Source organism: Ahaetulla prasina, chromosome 3, assembly GCF_028640845.1.
Source record: "Ahaetulla prasina isolate Xishuangbanna chromosome 3, ASM2864084v1, whole genome shotgun sequence".
Lineage (NCBI taxonomy): Eukaryota > Metazoa > Chordata > Lepidosauria > Squamata > Colubridae > Ahaetulla > Ahaetulla prasina.
In genome coordinates this window covers 221361996-221382444 of record NC_080541.1, presented here as the reverse complement: position 1 = coordinate 221382444, position 20449 = coordinate 221361996, and the positions used below count along the sequence as shown (strand labels likewise).

General features: G+C 39.7%; 1 protein-coding gene across 2 annotated transcripts; it reads left to right on the top strand.

The window, feature by feature from the left end:
* Positions 1-2256: 2256 nt before the first annotated feature.
* Positions 2257-18770, top strand: YTHDF1 (YTH N6-methyladenosine RNA binding protein F1). 2 transcript variants are annotated; one of them, XM_058176190.1, is made up of 5 exons: positions 2257-2653; positions 4959-4983; positions 8443-8522; positions 11329-12873; positions 17116-18770. In XM_058176190.1, the coding sequence occupies exons 1-5, from the start codon at positions 2627-2629 to the stop codon at positions 17140-17142; spliced, it is 1704 nt and encodes a 567-aa protein (XP_058032173.1). In that variant the 5' UTR covers positions 2257-2626; the 3' UTR covers positions 17143-18770. The 2 variants fall into 2 exon arrangements, with proteins under 2 accessions (XP_058032173.1, XP_058032172.1); XM_058176189.1 differs by lacking the exons at positions 2257-2653; positions 4959-4983 and having other exon boundaries at positions 6835-8522.
* Positions 18771-20449: the final 1679 nt, after the last annotated feature.

Sequence of the window (20449 nt, the reverse complement as noted above, 5' to 3'; positions counted from 1 at the left end):
ACAGTTGTGCTACTAATTGAGCAACTGCAGTGATTCACTTAACAACCACGGCAAGAAAGGTCGTAAAATGGAGCAAAATTAACAGGACTCACTCAGCAACAGAAATTTCAGATTCAATTGTGGTGGTTAAGTCGAAGAGTACCTGTTTTACACATAATGGTATTTGTAACAGTTGCAGTGTCCCAGGGTCAAGTGATCACCATTTGCAACTTTCCCAGCCAGCTTCAAGGAGCAAAGTCAATGAAGGAATCCAGATTTGTCTCTCTTAGCAAACCAAAATTTAAGGCTCCGTTGTGATTGTTAAGTCGAAACTACCCGTAGTTTGTGCACTGTGGTTACCGCAACGTGTATCGGCTTAGCAAATTCAGCGAACCCTTTTCAATAAATCAAGATTTTGCTTCAGATATTAAGTCCCTTCACACAAGATGCTGATCCTTGCAGGTTCTGAATCTGGATTTAACTGGCTGAATCCAGCTGTCCGTATGGTAGCAGGGTGAATTGTAGCTTTCAACCCAAGTTGCATGCAGTTGATTATGAACCACGATTAAGCAAACCATAGTTTATGTACTGTCCTGCTTATGATACTCAATGGGATGCAAAACAAAACTATGTTCATCAGGGAACTCACTGATGTTCTTCAGAAGAGAATATAACATGATCCCAATAATAGAATAGAATTGAATTCTTTATTGGCCAAGTGTGATTGGACACAGAAGGAATTTGTCTTTGGTGCATACAGTCAGTGTACATAAAAAGACAAGATACATTCATCAAGAATCATTAGGTACAACACTTAGTGATAGGGTACAAATAAGTAATCAAATCATACTAGGAAACGATCAATATAAATTGTAAGGATACAAGCAACAAGGTTACAGTCCTACAGTCATAAGTGGGAGGAGATGGGTGATAGGAACGATGAGAAGATTAATAGTAGTGCAGATTTAGTAAATAGTTTGACAGTGTTGAGGGAATTATTTGTTTAGCAGAGTGATGGCTTTCGGGAAAAACTGTTCTTGTGTCTAGTTGTTCTGATGTACAATGCCCTATAACATCATTTTGAAGGTAGAAGTTGAAACAGTTTATGTCCAGGATGCGAGGGGTCTGTAAACATTTTCACGGCCCTCTTCTTGATTCGTGCAGTATACAGGTCCTCAATGGAAGGCAGGTTGGTAGCAATTATTTTTTCTGCAGTTCTAACTATCCTCTGAAGTCTGTGTCTTTCTTGTTGGGTTGCAGAACCGAACCAGACTCCAGAGTTACAAACCATGGTTTGTGCTCTTTGTGTGAACTCAACCATCGCCTGTTCCTTCTTAGTGAAGGCCAGAAAAAAGGCAATCTTTTTTTTTCGCTCCTCGGGACTATTTGAGGCACCAAAGTTCAACAGGTACCATTTGGTTGCATGTCCGGGCCACACCTGTTGAACTTTTATCTGCCACGCGACTACCAAAACGAAGCAGCCTCACGGGGAAAATCACCCATTCCCCACGTCCATCCTCAAAATGAGTGTGGGGGCTAGACACTGTAGGGGGATGGGAAATGTTATTTTGGGAGACAGAGATCAGCCATGATATGCCCCCTCAGTTTTTTCTGTCATTCCGATTGGCTCCGACTCCTTCCTGATCCCACCCGCCGGCCTGCCAATCACCCGACCTCCACGGAGGATTGGGCGGGAACTTAAAAACTGGGCAGACCAAAGGCGGGCCTGCGTTAGAGACCGCTCGGCCTAACGGCCGTCTCGCTCCTGCGCATGCCCGGCAGGTGATGCCTTCCTCTTCCCCCCCCTTCTTCGTCGGCGAGCGCGCGGTGGCCCTTTGCTTTTTTTTTTTCCCCCTTCCCTTCCCGGCGTGCTCCGCGTAGCCGAGGCGTTGACGTCACCGGAGCCCGGTCTCCGCCGCCATTGGAGTTCGAAGGCTCCTCCGGCTGCCTGGGAGTCTCCTTTTGCCTTCCGGCCTCTCCGGTTCTTTTTTTCCCAAGGGAAGGCAAAGGAGGAGGCGGCGGCGGCTAGGATACAGAAGCCTCGAGGCTAAGAGGAAGGACCGGCGAGCGCGCAACAGCAGCAGCGGCTGGCCTTTTCTCTTTTCTCCTCCCCCCCTCCCTCCACCCCCTCAATCTCCTTGTGTGCGTGTGGAGGCGAAGGATGTGAGGGAAGAAACGAACGCGCGCAGGGACGAGCCAGCGCGCGTGCGCGCGGCCCTCTTTCCCCTCCCCCTCCTCCCTCCTTTCCCTTGACCTAACGCTCCCGTTCCCTTTCTCCTCCCCCCCTCCCTCCACCCCCTCAATCTCCTTGTGTGCGTGTGGAGGCGAAGGATGTGAGGGAAGAAACGAACGCGCGCAGGGACGAGCCAGCGCGCGTGCGCGCGGCCCTCTTTCCCCTCCCCCTCCTCCCTCCTTTCCCTTGACCTAACGCTCCCGTTCCCCTTTCTCACTCCCTCTCCCCCCCGCCTTCCCACGCACCCCCGCGCGTGCGCATAGGCCCCCTTCTCGGGGGGGGTGGAGAAGTAGAGGAGCGAGGGAGGGAGGGAAAGAGAGAGCGCGCTCGTGCCTGGCGTGGCCCCGCCCCTCCACTCCTCTTCCCTTTCCCCCTCCCAACCCCCCCTCCCCTTTATTTCAGGGCGCATGAGAGATGTCTGCCACTAGCGTTGACCCCCAGGTAAGTCGATGGGGTGGGGGGGGGAGAGAGGAAGAAGGCCCAGCCGCATTCCTCTTTTTTTTTCCCCTCCTCCTTCTTCTTTCCTTCTCCCATTCTTCCCCTTCTCTCTCTCTCTCCCCTGCCCCCCTCCAAAGTCGTCTCCAGCTCTGCCTTCCTTGGCTCTCGACCAATCCTTCCTCGGGCATAACGCGCTTTTTTTTCTTCTTCCATGGATGCGGGGAATGCGCTCGGCTTCCTTTCTCCCGCCTGCTTGCCTGCCTGCCTGCCTTGATCGAAGCCAGGCTTCGCCAGGGAGCACGATGGGAGATGTAGTCCAAGCCTGGGCGGGCGTGGGGGGGGGGGGAAGGAAGCAGCCCCAGCCCAGCGAGGTTCAAAGGAAGAAGAAAGCCCTTTTCTTCTCTGCTCTTCGGGCGAACGGCTTTGGCTTTCCCGTCTCTCTCTCTCTCCTTCTTTTCCTTCCTTCTCTCCCTTCCTCTATTCCTTCCTTCTCTCCCTCCCTCTCTTCTTTTTTTCAGGCCTTTGTTAAGTACGAGCCTCCTTGGGACCTAAAAGATTACTCGGCCGTATCTTCGATTTTTGGCTGCTTTGGTTCCCCCCTACCGCCTTTCAGGACTGCTTTGGAGGACTGGGCCTGGTGGCTTTGAGTGCCCGCTTAATATCCGAATATTAAAAAGAGGGAGCGACCCCATCCTCCTGAGCTCCTTGAGTCCAAGAGAAACCCCTGATCAGGCATATCTTTCTAACAGCACCTTGGACGGCCGATCTGAATTTGGCTTCTTGGGTTAGGTTGGAGCAAGCCATCCAAAGCCATTTTTAGATAGTTACTGAAGACCAGATCCTCCTGGATATTAAGTTTCTGTATCCTGAGCAGCTTTAAGCTACTATTTCTGTAGGAATGTTCTTGCTTAGCTAATTCAAGCTTCCTGTTTCTCTTCTAGGCTTCTACTTTTATTTTCTTTACTATACTTGATGTCAGTGAGCTCCTTCAGGTTTCTGTTTGAGCATCAATCCTTAGGCAGACGTTTTAATAATTTTTCTATACTTGTTCCTTCTTGTGTCAGCTGTTTCAGTCTTCATAGACCCAGACCCTCCCACTTTCTGTTTTAAAAGATCAGTCTCATTCTAGGAGTTTGGCTTTTAAATGGGAATAAATATTCCCATCTAATTTTGTATCCCGAGATGACTTTTTTTTCCAAAAAATGAGAAGTTCCAAAAGCACTATTGCTCATGACTGCAAAAGTATATCTTTGCCCTTATAATTGCTTTGTAGTATTTAACTAGTTTAATATTTCTTGTAATTTTACTGGTACTGTAAAATGAATAATATAATTCACATGTTAAGGGATCTGATTCTGAGACATAATGACTTTCCTAAGGTGACCTAGGTGGTACTTAAGTTTGTTTCTCAATCATTTCTTGGTTCTTTACCTGCTGCAGTCTCATTGTGTCAAGAGATACATTTCTTGGGACTTTTTTCTTGATATTTTTATTTGTCCCCCCCCCTTTCTCTTTGTATACTGGGAGAACAAATACATATGTCTATGTGCATATTCCTGTTGAAATTTAACTTTTTGCACATTGGATAATATTTTGAGGCTTGGAGCGTTTGCTGCCTTTTCTAGGTCCTCCAACAAGCCATTCCTATTTCTTTTATATGTTTATCTGGTAACTTAACCCATATTAAGAGTTTGTGAAAAGTTTTGAATTCAAACTTTTTTGGAAGTATTTAATGGTCAAAACAACTGTTGAAAAAGAATATTTTGTGCTCAAAACACTACAGAGTGGTGGGCAATGCCCACTTCAGATGCAAAACAGATTTGGGGGGCATTTCAGATTCAAAATATACTGCATATCAATATTTCTCTGTAGTCTGTAACTCTGAATTTCTTATTCTCCATCCCTTTTATTTCCTCTTTAAGAAAAATACTGAATCTTAATATTCATTATTGCATTATATTATTAACATGTGGCTATTTGTTTGTTTCCAATCTTCTGAAAGGTCATGATACCCTATTAACAATTTGTAAGCGGATTTAATAAATTCAAATATTTTTGAAATCATGCTATATTTAATCTATATATTTAATTTATCTAACACCTGTAGAAAGTAAAATTGAAGCCAGAGAAAATCTTGTGATTGAGAATTACCTATTTTTAAATATCTAAACAGTCTTATCTGTCTACACAATATTGTATCACTATTATACATTTTCAATAGATGATAGTTTGCTTTATTCTGAGGTCTCAACAAATGACAGATATTTGTTTTGTCTCTTTTATTGTACCCTGTGCTGTGGCATGACAGAGAGCGAAAGGTCAGGATAATAAAGGTAAGAAAAGTTCTAATCTTAAAGATAGTTCTTCTGATAGCAGATTTATATGAATGTATTCATGCAAATGTTGGTTGTAAGTGATTCATTAAAAAATGAAAAGCCTCTGTTTTGTTATTTCTTTATAACTCAGTGAGGTTTATTCCTATATATAAATTCAGTCCTATAAGTGTCTATGCAGCTCACTGGATTTTTATCTAAGACTTCATCTTAAATCTTAAAATTAATAACTATACTTTCCAGAATAAAAACCTCCCAAAGCAAGTTATAACAAACTTAAATCTTCAAAATAATTAAAACAATGTTCTCTACAAGCACTTGTTTTTCATACCCTTTTACTTTTTAAAAGTCAGAACATTCTCTTTGAGTCGTTTTTTTCCCCTTAAGAAAAATCAAAAGTAAAAAATAAATTTCCAAGATGGCAATAATTTTGTACTGCAAGTACAGCTCCTTTTTCTGTCATTGGAACATTATGAGATTATAAATCATGAGACTTGACACATCATCCCTCTTTTTCCACTGAAGCTATTTTTGGAGCACTTCTTCCAAAAAGTTGAACATGTTTGGGAGTGCAAAATGTAGAGATTATATCTGAAGTAGTAATATTTGATGGGGGAGTTCCTAAAAGACAATAGATCAATTGCAAAATCACCAATCCTGTTCAACCTGCTGTGAATTTGAATATATTAGTACATATTAGTAATAGCAAACTAGTCCTGACATTTTAGCATCAAAATGCAAAAGTAAGATAACATTTACATGTTCAAAGAAATGTTCCTTATTGTGAAAGATATTCTATAATAAGTTTACATTGATAGATAACATGGAATTTTAATTTTTCAAAAAAATTTAACCTCATGTATTTGTAGCATGTACATATACAGGTAGTCCTTGACTTACAACCACAATTGAGCTCAACATTTCGGTTGCTAAGTGAGCTTTGCCTCATTTTACACAGTTATTAAATGAATCACTGCAGTTGTTCAGTTAGTAACACGGTTGTTAAGCGAATCTGGCTTCCCCATTGACTTTGCTTGTCGAAGGTCACAAAAGGTGATCATATGGCCCCAGGACACTGTCATTAATACGAGGCGGTTGCTAAGCATCTGGATTTCGATCAGATGACTATAGGGATACCGCAATGGTTATAAATATGGAAAACAGTCATAAGCCTTTTTTTTTTCATTGCCGTTGTAACTTCTAACTCACTAACTCACTGGTTCGGTTCTGCAACCCAACAAGAAAGACACAGATTTCAGAGGATAATTAGAACTGCAGAAAAAATAATTGCTACCAACCTGCCTTCCATTGAGGACCTGAATACTGCACGAATCAAGAAGAGGGCCGTGAAAATATTTACAGATCCCTCACATCCAGGACATAAACTGTTTCAACTCCTACCCTCAAAACGATGCTATAGAGCACTGCACACCAGAACAACTAGACACAAGAACAGTTTTTTCCCGAAGGCCATCACTCTGCTAAACAAATAATTCCCTCAACACTGTCAAACTATTTACTAAATCTGCACTACTATTAATCTTCTCATCGTTCCCACCACCCATCTCCTCCCACTTATGACTGTATGACTGTAACTTTGTTGCTGGCAATCCTTATGATTTATATTGATATATTGACCATCAATTGTGTTGTAAATGTACCTTGATGAAGGTATCTTTTCTTTTATGTACACTGAGAGCATATGCACCAAGACAAATTCCTTGTGTGTCCAATCACACTTGGCCAATAAAAAATTCTATTCTATTCTAAACGCACTGTTATAAGTCAAGGATTACCTGTTTATGTGTACATATAAAAAAAGTAAAGCATTTGGTGGTTGCGTTTATAGCATAGTTTAATTCTTTATTTCATATTGTTAACTAAGCTTTTCTTTAACAGTATGTAGTATAAACTACATATGCAAAATGAAATAACATATACAATTAAAATAAAATTATTCCTCAGTGCAATAGCTCTAGAGCGAATTTAATTCCATAAGCTAAAGTTTAATTAGGACAATAAACTCAACTGGACACAGAATATATAAAGGTAGTCCTCAATGTAACAATTGAGCTGAAAATTTCTGCTGATAAGCAAGACAGTGAGTTTGCCCCATTTTATGAGCTTTCTTGCCAAAGTTGTTAAGTGAATCATTGCAGTTGATAAGTTAGTAACACAGTTGTTATGTGAATCTGGCTTCCCCATTGACTTTGCTTATCAGAAGATCACAAAAGGGGATCGCATGATCCCAGGATACTGGAACGGTCATAAATATGAATTTTGATCCAAGTAACCACAGGGATGTTGCAATGGTCGTAAATGTGAAAAAGTCACTTTCAGTGGTCACTAAATGAATGGTTATAAATCAAGGACCACCTATATGTAAATGTTGATCAATATAATATATATAACTCATATTTTTCTGATGATTGCAGTGTACATAAACATTTCTATTAATGGCCGTCAATTTTTCTTTTCCTGATTAGCACTTTCTGTATCGTTTACTATGGAATTTCTGTATATATGTTTCTGTACATATGTAAATATTTAATTGCATTCCTATAACTGCTCATCTCACATGATGACACTGGGTGGCATTCATAATAAAGTAGTAAAAATAGAAAAAAACCGTTAAAACAACCAATTTAAATTAAAAGATGAAATCAAAGTTTTAAAAAATCACATTGGGGTCTTGGGTGAAATAAGAGCATGGCTTAGCTTAGAACATGTCTAACATTTGTCTTCATTTGTTATGACAGAATGTAGTCCATGATTGGCAACAGGTTGTGGCAACTTGTGTTTTGTAAAAAAAACACGAAAAACCTCTGCTAATGATTTATCATATTGAGGGACATGTAAAAAGCTTATTGGAGTGAAATTCAAAAGGTTGCAGAAACCACTATAAGCTATTAAATACTATTAGCAATGTACATATCATCTAAAACAAAGAGGTCTGCTTATTTAGATCAATTTAACTTGCCACAAACAAGTGCTATACAGAATCCATGTCATACCTTCAGGGGTTGAACTTTATAAGGGCCATTCATTCAGCATGTTATTGATCTTTTTTCTGGCATGGTAGCTGACTTTGAGGCCTCTCAGCTTTGGCTTCCTGCTTACACTAAATGCTCCAGCTTTCCTTTCCCGGACAAATACATTTTAATTCATTCTACGAGCCTTACTCTTGATCTTAACAAAACTGTGTCACTGGTTGTTGAAAAACCTGTTTGTGGGGTATGCAACTGTTATTTAGATGGTTTTTATAAGAAACAATGGTATCTTGAGGGCATGTGGAAGTGTTTTTTCATCATGTTGAAATCTGACCTTTTCCCCTTCTCTAAATAGATAATGCTGTAGAATAAACACAGTTCTATTTGTGTATGCTGTCATGCTTTAGAAAACAGATCTTTAGTGAAACTTCAAAGTGTGCGTGTTATAATTGCAGCTCTTTTGTTTCAGTGCAAAATGGTTCTCTTCATCAGAAGGATACAGTGCATGACAATGATTTTGAGCCTTATCTTTCTGGACAGTCAAATCAGGTTAGTCTATGTGCTTGAAAAGTGATTTGATTTTTTAAAAGGGATTTTAAACATATGTCAGTTGGAAGCAGTGAAATTTGTTTAAAAGGATTTTTTTCTTGCACAGACACAATCTAAGGCCACTTATAATTCATTTTTTTCTTGTTGCATACATATTATTCTCATTGAATAATACTGGCTTAAGTAAATCCACATTAGCCCTGCATATTATGACTTCTTTATACAGTACTCATTTCCAAAGTAAAACTATTTTTCTTGGGTTAAAGTTGAAATTGTTACCATTTTAGAATATTAAATGGAATTGACTGAATCGGGGTTAAGTTGATATTTCCAATTTTTATTAAATTATGTAGTATCTTTCTATGGGTAATCCAGCTTTAGGACTTCCTATTTAAAATTTAATTGGCTTACTTATTGATCATATTTATATGGCCACCCACCTATGAAAAACTTGATAATAAAAAACATAAAACAGTGGCACAATACACAACATTGTATTCAAAAATTGTTATCAAAGAGCAAAAAAAGAGTGCAGCAGATATTAACAACAATGGAGTCACTCACCAGTCCCTTGAGGCCCCAGGCCTGATGACATAACCAGGTTTAAGGCATGGAGCCATGATGTTCCATAAGGTGGGCACCATCGCAGAAAAAGCCCACCTCTTGGGCTCCCCCAAATTTAGCTCTTCGGCAGATGGCACCCATAGCGTCCCTCTTCTGCCAGATGCGATAGGTTCTTCTTATTGATAAGAACTCTATTTTTACTGTATATTTTGTCTTATGGCTGACTTCTATATTTGCTATAGTCAATAATTTATTTATTTATTATTTCAATTTCTATACCGTCCTTCTCCCGAAGGACTCAGGGCGGTTAGCCAACTAAGAACAACAAATATAAACATTAAAAACAAATTTAAAAGATTAATTTAAATAGGCTGAAAATTCTAAAAACTACTAAAAAACCCCATTAAAAAACTATTAGGCCAGTCCTGCACAATGAAATAAAAGAGTCTTCAACTCATGCCGGAAGGCCCGGAGGTCAGGGAGTTGGCGTATCCCTGGGGGTAGCTTGTTCCCGAGGGCTGGAGCCCCCACAGAGAAGGCCTTCCCCCTGGGCTTTTAACTAAAATGGGCTTCAATTTCACAGAATGGGTTAACGTCACTCAAATAATTTTGAAAGATTTGAGTGTGTCTGCCAATTCAAAGGATATGCTAGTCTCCTCGGGTCTACCTTGAAGGTTAGGCCAATCCTCTAAAGCAGGGGTCCCCCAATCTGTGGTCCATGGCCCACTGGGGGCTGTGAGGGGTTTGCAACCAGGCCATGAAAACAGCCGGTGAGCACATATGCACACACACACATCCTCATTTGCATGAGCAGCAGGTGTACGCTCCATTTGCGTGAGCGGCAGGCGCACATGCACAAATGGAGTTGTGCACGGGTTTGCTGCCACTTGCATGGAACCCCCCCTCCCCACCCCCCCACTGATCACAAAGCCAGAAACATTGGGGTACTCTGCTTTAAAGCATATACCAGGGCATTGTACCAGGGAGCATTTCAAGCTGTAGAAAAAGGTAAACAGAAAAGATAAGCTTTCTGAGAGATTGAGATTGAAGATAGCACTGGTTACATGATGGATGAAGACTCCTGATTCATGTGGTGCAGACTTTAAAAGCAATGTGAGAGTTTGATGAACGTTGACAGAAAATGAGCCAATGTAGCTTGCAAAGAAGGTAGATTTGCAGAAAATATTGAGGAGAAAGAATGACGTGCTGGGATCAGACTGGAGGTGAACTGAACTGGAATCACTAAGTAGAAGGACGTTTCAAAAATAGCTAGCAAAATGGACAGATAAGCAGTGGGATTTTAAATAGGTACTGTAAGTTGAATCAAGAATGAGTGTGGAATGCAAAGAAAATTAATGATTATGTGAGCAAACCAAACATGAAACAAAGAGACTGTAACTATGATTTTAAAAGGCCAGAATTTGTGTGGTTAAGGGAAAATAAGTAACACGACAGATTAACGAATCGAATGTGGAAGTTTTATTACATTCTTTAATTGGGGTAGATGAGAACACTTTGGAGTCCACATTTAGTCTTCAGCGTTGGTTTTTTTTAAATGCATCATTTGCACAGAGGAATCCACTTTGTTTCAGATCAGTACATGCTTTAGTCAAAGAATCTACAAATATTTGATTTTACTAAGATTTAATATAACTGCATAATGTTATATTGTTTGAGAACAGTTCAAAAGCAGTCAGATTAATTTAGCTCTAACATAATATTAGTGTACTGTGAAAGAAGTTTAAAAATAACTTCTCACTTATCCAAACTGCAGATTTTCGAACAAAACATGTCTACTCAAATTGCTCTGTGTCTTGTGATTAATCCTTGAAGCAGTCGGTGAGAAACCATGTGAAAGAATTGTCCTGCCTTAATTTTGGAAGTGTTAAGAAGCAAGAGACATTTTTTCAGGTTTAAGGCATTTACAGTCTTTTATCAATAAAAGAGAATATTTGTAACTCAGGGTTGAATAGTGGGGTCCTTGGTGCTCTCTGAACTTGGTGGTTTTCTTGCGGACATTTCATTATGAAACTAGGTAACATCAGTGCAAACTCCACTTCCTGCTAACATTGATAATGTTACCTAGTTTGGTAATGAGATGTCCACAAGAAAACCACCAAGCTCGGAGAGAATCCAAAAACCTCACAGTCTTTTATATTGTAGAGTGGATTTCCTGAATATTTTTCTAGTTTAAATAATGTAAACAACTGAATCTGAAATTGCGGCTTTGTCGTTTTAACAGAGCAACAGCTATCCATCAATGACCGATCCCTACTTGTCCAGTTATTATCCACCTTCTATTAGCTTTCCCTACTCACTGAGTGAAGCTCCCTGGTCAACCGGAGGAGACCCTCCTATCCCATACCTGACAACCTATGGACAGCTGAGTAACGGCGATCACCACTTCATGCACGATGCTGTGTTTGGACAACCTGGCGGATTGGGCAACAACATTTATCCACATCGGTTTAATTTTTTCCCTGAAAATCCTCCTTTCTCAGCATGGGGAACGAGCGGCTCTCAGGGGCAGCAGACCCAGAACTCGGCTTACGGAAGCAGCTACAGTTACCCACCCAGTTCCCTTGGGGGTACTATTGTGGACGGGCAAACGGGATTTCATAACGATACTTTGAATAAAGCGCCCGGGATGAATAGCATCGAACAGGGAATGGTTGGATTGAAGATCGGCGGGGACGTCACGGCTTCCGCCGTGAAAACCGTAGGCTCGGTGGTAAACAGTGCCGGGATGGCGAATGCGTTGTCTGGCAACGGTGGATCGAACCTCAACCTGCCAGTATCGAAGCCAACCTCTTGGGCTGCTATCGCTAGCAAACCTGCAAAGCCCCAGCCCAAAATGAAAGCGAAAAGCGGGCCTGTAATAGGAGGAGCTTTGCCTCCGCCGCCTATCAAACATAACATGGACATAGGTACTTGGGACAACAAAGGCCCCATGCCCAAAATCCCAGCTCCTCAACAACCGATCCCTTCTCCTCAGTCTATCCCACAGCCACAGATCATTCAGCCAATTCCCGCCCAGCCACCCCCGCTGACCCAACTGCCCTACCAGAACCCTCAGCCGCCGCCCCCTCAAAACCGATGGGTGGCACCTCGCAACCGCAATGCAGCTTTTGGCCAAAGCGTAGGAACCGGTAACGAAAGCAACCTGCCCGGGAATACCCCAGCGAACACCATCCCCGGCGGAGGAGGAGGTGGCGGCGGCGAGTCCCACCCCGTTCTCGAAAAACTGAAAGCCGCCCACAGTTACAACCCCAAGGATTTCGAGTGGAACCTCAAAAATGGACGCGTGTTCATCATCAAGAGTTACTCGGAGGACGATATCCATCGTTCCATCAAATACTCCATTTGGTGTAGCACAGAACACGGCAACAAACGTTTGGACAGCGCCTTCCGCTCCATGAATAGTAAAGGCCCAGTCTATTTACTCTTCAGCGTCAACGGCAGTGGACATTTCTGTGGCGTGGCAGAAATGAGGTCGTCGGTGGACTACGGCACCAGTGCCGGCGTGTGGTCCCAGGACAAATGGAAGGGGAAGTTTGACGTCAAGTGGATCTTTGTGAAAGATGTTCCCAACAACCAGCTTCGACATATCAGGCTGGAGAACAATGACAACAAGCCAGTGACAAACTCCCGTGACACTCAGGAGGTGCCCTTAGAAAAAGCGAAGCAAGTGCTTAAAATTATTGCTATGTACAAGCACACGACCTCCATCTTCGATGACTTTTCCCATTACGAAAAGCGCCAGGAGGAGGAAGAAGTGGTACGAAAGGTAAACTGGCTTTAGAACATTTTAATTCAGTTGGGGGAAGAATTCCACCCTGGAGGTAAATGGGAGTTCAGTGGTTTGCAAAAGGGACTGTTTAAAAAAGGAAAAAAAAAACAAACACGACTTATTTTGAAGATAGATATTGCGCGTTCTTCAGCGTTAATCCACAAGGCTTCAACCCTACAGCTTTCTTTTTTAAACCTGCTTTATTGTAATAGGCCAAAAAGTTGAGATGTGTGTGCTTTGTTAAATATGGCTTAGTTTTCAGTGCTGTAATGAATGTAGGCTGATACAGGGCTTGGAATATGCAGGTAGTCCTCGACTTACGACCACAACCGGCCCCCAAACTTCTGTGGCTAAGTAAGACATTTGTTTACTGAGCTTTGCCCCATCTTACGACCTTTCTTGCTGCAGTTGTTAAAAGTAGCAACGTGGGTGTTAAATTAATCTGGCTTCTCCATTGATTTTGCTTGTCAGAAGGTCACAAAAGGAGATCACATGACGCCGTAACCGTCATAAATAGGAGTCAGTTGCCAAGGGACTGAATTTTGATCATGGGGAGGCTGCAACAGTCGTAAGTGTTGAAAAATGGTCATAATTTCCTTTTTTCCAGTGCATTGTAACTTGGAACAGTCACTAAGTGAATGGTTATAAGTCGAGGACTACCTGTAAGTGAAATATAAATCGCTCACCCATGCATGAGCAAGATGTGTTTCTGCTTTAAAGAGACGTCTATGAAAGAAACCCACGATTGGCAGGTTTTTTGTTCCTTATGTGGGATATTCTGGCTGCTAGTTGAAGGAAGGGCTTAAAAAGTATCCATGTGGAAATGAAAGCCTTTTACACAAATTGGATGTTGGTATCTCCTTAGCACAGGCATGCAAAACCTTACAAATCCAGAATGCCACATTTTGTCTAAAAGCAATTATTTGATGTTCAAAGTGGTCTGTTTCAACCTTTTTTGAGGTGTTCCAAGCTCATTATGCTTTCAGAATTATTGAGCAAGCCTATTTCAAACACAGAACAATTGATTCAACCTTGACATGAAGTATTTTGAATTTGAAATTTTGTATAACACTCATATTTAGAAAAAAAATATTAGTGTACTTCTCAATTACAGGAGCTATTTTCATATGTGTAAAATTGATTGATTGTAACATTAATACAATATGATAGTACAACCTCAAGCATTTATGGAAATGATAGATTTAACCAAAACCAAAAGAACCATAAGGTTTTAAAAGGAAAAGATTATAAAGACTATAAAATTCACCTGTAAAGGAGATTTATCAAATACCTCTTAAGGGCATTAACAACTAAGCCATAGCACAAAATAGAAGCATAGACTGTTTAGTTGCTCCAAAATGCTGCAACATAAGGATTCATTCATATTTTTTAAAAAATTGCAAATCCACGTATGGTAGAACTCATGAGTTTTCTCAGGAACTTGGCATAAAATAAAAATGGAGGGTAAAATAAGCACAAAAGTCAGAAGTGTGAGTAAACTAGAGTTACTGTAACATTAAGTTCATTGTTAAAAATGAGATCTGGGGAATGTTTCTGTATATTTATATTAAACAGCCGCATTTAGATGCCTATTAGGCTTACAGAATTAATTTCTTTTTATCAGCTGCTGTTACATTGGTTGGTTCTACTGCACTATATTGTACCTCAGCTGCAGGTTTTCCACTGGTGTCAGGCTTATAGTTATTGGTTTTAAGAGCTCTTTGATCTACATGTTGCCCAGGTAGATTACAGCATCTAATCAAGACTTAGCTTCCTATTTGAATAGGACATTCATTGCAAAGTTGGGGATGTATGCTGACTGGCAAATATAGATAAAAAGCAAAGGCAAACTACAGATACTCCTTGACTTATGACCACAGTTGAGCCCAAAATTTATGTTGCTAAAGGTTGGGTTAATTTTGCCCCATTTTACAATCTTTCTTGCCACGGTTGTTAAGTGAATCACTGCAGCTGTTAAGTTAGTAACTTGGTAGTTAAGTGAATCCGGCTTGCTTGTCAGGAGGTCGCACAACGGGATCACGTGACTCCTGGACACTGCAACCGTCATAAATTTGAACCAGTGACCGAGCATCCAAATTTTGATCGTGTAACCATGGGAATGCTGCAATGGTTGTGTGTAAAACAGTCATAAATCACTTTTTTTTAGTGCTATTGTAAATTCAAATGAACTCTTGTAAATCAAGGACTACCTGTAGTTTTCATATCACCCTGAGAAAGTGGCAGATATATGGCAGAATACGCCATCAGGAGTGGAGTCCTGTTGAAGATGACTTGTTAGTTTGTGAGCTTTAGATAAATAAGACCGGAGTATTTCTGTCCTTTTTGTAAGCTTAATTGAATTACCTGAAATTTCAGATGGTACCTTTACTTCACAAATCTCCTTAGAGAATGTCTTCAACTGAATATTTCCTTGTAGAATTTCAGTATGCACAAGCTTAAATTGTTTACACTGAAGCACAGAACAAAATGATCTCACCTTGCATTGCAATAACGGCGTGACAGGTTATTGTATTTAAATGGCATTATTTATTTTACCAAAATGTTACTTTAGCTACACCACTATCAAATGTTTGCAAATGATTTACGGAACACAACAGAGCAATTAGATTTAGGCTGACGCATAAATTAATGCATATAACTGATAACCTATGGGGGGGAAAGAAGCAGGTTTCTTGGTGCAAAATAAACTTGCCTTCTGGATAGCATTTTCTGCTTCTTTCACCTTAAAAGACCACCATGGATTGTGGCTTTGGAGTTACTATAATGTAAAAGCTTCCATGTAGTGTTTTTTTTTTATAGCACAAACATGCTTTAGGCAGTCAAGTGTGCGGGCTGCGGTAGTATTGTTTCTAAGGAGTGGTCATCAGCCTGAGCAATCTTGGATGATTACGTGTTTCGAGTACTACATTTCCCTGTTTTTAAGATCCTATTCAGTTTCAGAAGTGATGCAGAACCTGCAAAGGGTTGAGACTATCCTAGAAGACATGCAGGTCTAAAGTATTCAAAATATTTGCATAATTTACCTTGTTCAGGATACATATTTTTTATCCTGTTGATCAGCCAAAGGGTTTTTGCTCACAAAGGTTTTAAACATTTAAAAAATGAAGTTGAGGAGCCAAACTATTTATTAATCTAAGCCCTTTGAAAACATGAAATTAATAGGAATGAGAGGATGTTGAATGGGAAATAGATGCTACTCCATCTGGTTGAAGATCATATCCAAACAGAAGCCATCGCTTGTTCAGGATATTGAAGGATATTTGTAAAATTGTGATTCAGAAAGTTTTCACAGAAAAAAGTCCCAAACCACAAATGTCTATGGGGATTCTCAGTCATCCAGGTCATGGTTGTCCCAAAGGTGCTTTTTTCAAAAGGCAACTGGACTTTCTTGTTTTTGCCTTGAAGATGTTTCGCTTCTCATCCAAGAAGCTTCTTCAGTTGAACTGAACAGAGAACTGAAGAAGCTTCTGTGATGAGAAGCGAAACGTCTTCAAGAAAAAGAAACAAAAGTGCTGTTGCCTTTTGAAAAAGCACCTTTGGGCCAAACCACAAAATGTTTTTCTGCCCTTAAAATAACAGGCTTGTGGGTTGGCGCTGTGACTATGTATTTTATGGTACCTGTTTCTGATGAGAAGAAGGCTACATTGAAGATTAAAGTTCCTTATGCATACCCTTGAAATGTTTTTGCATTATATAATCCATTCATATCTATTTTCTGGCATGCTGTGAACACCCCCCCCCCCAGCAAAGGCAAAGTTAAATGTACCATGGATTACATCACTTTCTATCAGTAGAGTCACTTTCCATTCCAGTTCTAGAAACTACAAAACATGCTCCTTTAAGTCTGGTTTTAAGGTGTTACTTGTAATTTACAAAGAAATGTACTTCTCTATATTTGGAGTATTTCTTAATTTTACAGAAAACCCTGCCTTTAGGTATCCTAGTTTAGCTTTAGGAGTTAAAATTATCTCGAAAAGCTATATTGTGGTATGTTTAAAATATATAGCATGGCATGAAAGCAGTTTCCTTGTGTTTTATTATAAGAAAATCTTGTTACATCATATGCAGGCCACAGTGCACATGCAACAAAATAGAAATTTTAAAAGATTGGGTGTCCCATTGTTTTAGGGTGACACGGTGGCTTGTAAAAAAAATTAAGACGGGTAAAGAGTTTCTATTGGGTTTTCACATTCTAATTTCCTGTTTTTCTCTTTGCAGGAACGTCAGAATCAAAATAAACAATAAGAATAAGCATATATGGTTTGCTATATATATATACATATATATATATATACTAGAACTGATATTAAATTTGATTATGAAAAATTGAATCTTTTTTTAAAAATGCCTTGGTGCTGTGTATTCTGGCATCAGGAGATTATAAAGCTTTCAGCTCCAATATTTTTTTTTGCAGGGGAAATTCAAATCTTGCATCTTTTAAGTACACTGTAGTGGGAGGGGTTGGGTTTTGTTTTGGTTTGGTTTGCCCAGCTGAATATGCATTAAGTTGTAATCTTTTCTATGTAAAATGCTGTAGAATCCATTAATAAAGATGTTTCTTGTTTTTTTTATTTTTTTTAAAGTTGGTTAAACAAGTTCATCTACAATTGAAGATTTTGAAAATATTAACCTTTTTCCAAAGACCTTTAATTGCGGCACAAATTATGTTTCGCACAAATTATGTTTCTAATCTGAAAAGTCATTGCTTTTATATTTATGTACCACAGATCCCCTTGTCTCGCCATTCCCACAGTCAGTTTGATTCTTATGGCAAGTATAAACAAAAATACCATTTTGTTTTTTGAGAAATAACCTGTGTCAAAAATATTGACATTTAATTTAGCAAGCTCAGGTTATTTTATGAAGTTCAGCTTTATCTGTTACATTCATTATTTTTGAAAAAATTTTGAAAGTATACTTCTGCCTTCCTTACAAAAAGTCAAAAAGGCGTAATTCACTGGGGTAATTTCGCATGCAAGAAGTATAAAGGGGATTTTCTCACAAACACAATTGTACATTTTCTTCATTTGCAGTTATTTTTTATGGATATTGCATGAGAAATATTCCTCATGGATTGTATTTTACGTCTTAAATTATTTTGTCTATAATTGGTGAACATTAGTGAACATCTGCGTTGTATCATATCTTGCAAGAAAAAGCTGACAAGTTTCCTACCATAATTTTTTGCTTTCTCTGTAGCTTTTAATCATTTAAATATGTGTTCAACATTGCAGGGGCTTGGGCAAAATGTGGCTTTTAATTTCCCCCCTGCTTTTTAATATTATTAAATTCATTACTTTTAATCTGTCCCCCCCCCCACTTTTTTTCCCCCACTCACCCCCTTGAGGAAGTCACTTAAGATTTTATACTAATAATGGTGAGCTTTAATCTCGAATCTTAGTTCAGACTCATACGATGGATTATGCTTCAGATGTTTAAAATTGATTGTGTGTGCGTGTGCCTATTTTTTCTGTTGGATGAGTAAAAAAAAAACAACTGTTTAAAGAAATGAATCTTCTGTCATGTTTTTGTGGAATGAGGAAGCTGTCGGAAGAAGTGGCCACCAACCGGAGTTTTCAAAAAAATTTAGCATGAATTCTTGGTGCTCATGCCTGTTGCTCTAGCACATTGAATCTGCACGTGTTTAATTGTAGAGGATCTTTTACTTATATTAGAAAGCAGATATCTTCTGAAAAACAATATTTACGCAAGAGGACCTCCAATTTAAATGAAAGTTTTAAGCTGTATCATTTAGACTTGTATTTAGAATATATAGCTTTGTCTGTTACTTCTGATGTAAGGAGTAATGGAACAGCATCAGATTAACTTTTTCCTCTAGGAGAATACAAGCCTTAATAAATAATACCTACTTAGCAAGTGTGATGTTCTTTCATTTCTTCCCCCTCCCTTTATTTCGCCTTCATGCTCCTGCCAGTTCTTCGCACCACTTTCCTTCTTTGCTAAGATGGGTTAAAAAGATGATGGAGACCTTCACATTAAGGCTGATAGCGGGGTAGACTGCTTCTAGGACTCAAAACTTGGTTTGGTTATGTTCTCCTAGGTGTCCTGCTCCAAGAAAAGAGGGCAGTACTAAGCACACATGAATAAGATGATGCTTGGGAATTGGTGCATATTTATGACTGTTGCTGTGTCCCAAGGTCCTGTAATCAACTTTTGTGACCTTCGGACAAGCAAAGTGAGTGGGGAAGCCAGATTCACTTAACAGCCAGATTACTAACTTATCAGCTGCAGTGATTCACTTAACAACTGTGGCAAGATAAATTGTAAAATGGCGCAAAACTCAAAACTCTCACTTAGCAATAGAAATTTTGGGCTCAATTGTGATCATAAGTCAAGTATTACCTGTTTAGGCATTTATATTCTCTCATTCTGTTCATCAAATAGCTAAACTTGCCTCCATCAATTCACATTGTGCCTGTCAGGAATGGGGGAAAGGAGGAAAAAATGTGGTTAGTTCAGTTAATTGTTTTTCTTTATGCTGGTCTTTGACATCAACTTTTGACCTGAACTGATAGTTAGCTGACCAATCACACAGACAGCTTGTTTAGGATTTGTAGTATGTTCTCCCATGTTAGTAGATCAGAAGATTTGCTTTTGGGACATTCTTGGAACTTAGAATAACTTTATTATCACTTTGAATGTATACTAAATGACATACAATTAAAATAAGATTTCATTGCATACACTTCTCAAAGTATCGCCACCTCCAATATACATATATATTCTTTGGGCAAACGTATGGAAATATTAGAATTGTCTGTAACAAATACTCATGACTTAAATATGAGCCAGCAGTGTGCAGCAGCTGCCAAAAATGCTGCCTGGTTTTATAAAAAGGCATAGAATCAAAATCACATGGAAGTATTAATACCGTTTTATAAACCTTAGTAAGGCCACACCTGCAACACCGCATCCAGTTTTGGTCACCACATTAGAAAAAAGATGTTGGAAAAAGTGCAAAGAAGAGCAACTAAGATGATTAAAGGCCTGGAGACCAAAACGTGAAGAATAGTTGCAGGATCTGGGTTTGGCTAGTCTAGAGAAAAGAAGGACTAGTGGGGACATGATAGCAGTGTTCCAGTATTTGAGGGGCTGCCACAAAGAAGAGGGGATCAACTTACTTTCCAAAATACCTGAAGGCAGGACAAGAACCAATGGATGGAAACTAATCAAGGAGAGACACAACCTGGAATTAAGAGAAACTTCCTAACGGTGAGGACAATTAACCCGTAGAACAGCTTGCCTTCAGATGTTGTGGGTGCTTCATCAATGGATGTGTTTAAGAGGAGACTGGACAGTTAATTGTCTGAAATGTTATAGGATCTCCTCAGTGGTGGGATTCAAGTAATTTAACAACCGGTTCTCTGCCCTAATGATTTCTTCCAACAACCAGTTTGCCAAACTGCTCAGTTAGTTAACAATCGGTTCTCCTGAAGTGGTGCGAACTGGCTGAATCCCACCACTGGATCTGCTTGAGCAGGGGGGTTGCACTAGAAGGCCACCAAGGTCCCTTCCAGCTCTATTCTAATTG

Coding starts and splice junctions, on each gene's coding strand:
- YTHDF1 (XM_058176189.1), top strand. CDS start 8,364: ATGCTGTCATGCTTTAGAAAACAGATCTTTAGTGAAACTTCAAAGTGT. Junction 8,523..11,328: donor TTTCTGGACAGTCAAATCAG/GTTAGTCTATGT, acceptor TCGTTTTAACAG/AGCAACAGCTATCCATCAAT. Junction 12,874..17,115: donor AGGAAGAAGTGGTACGAAAG/GTAAACTGGCTT, acceptor TTCTCTTTGCAG/GAACGTCAGAATCAAAATAA.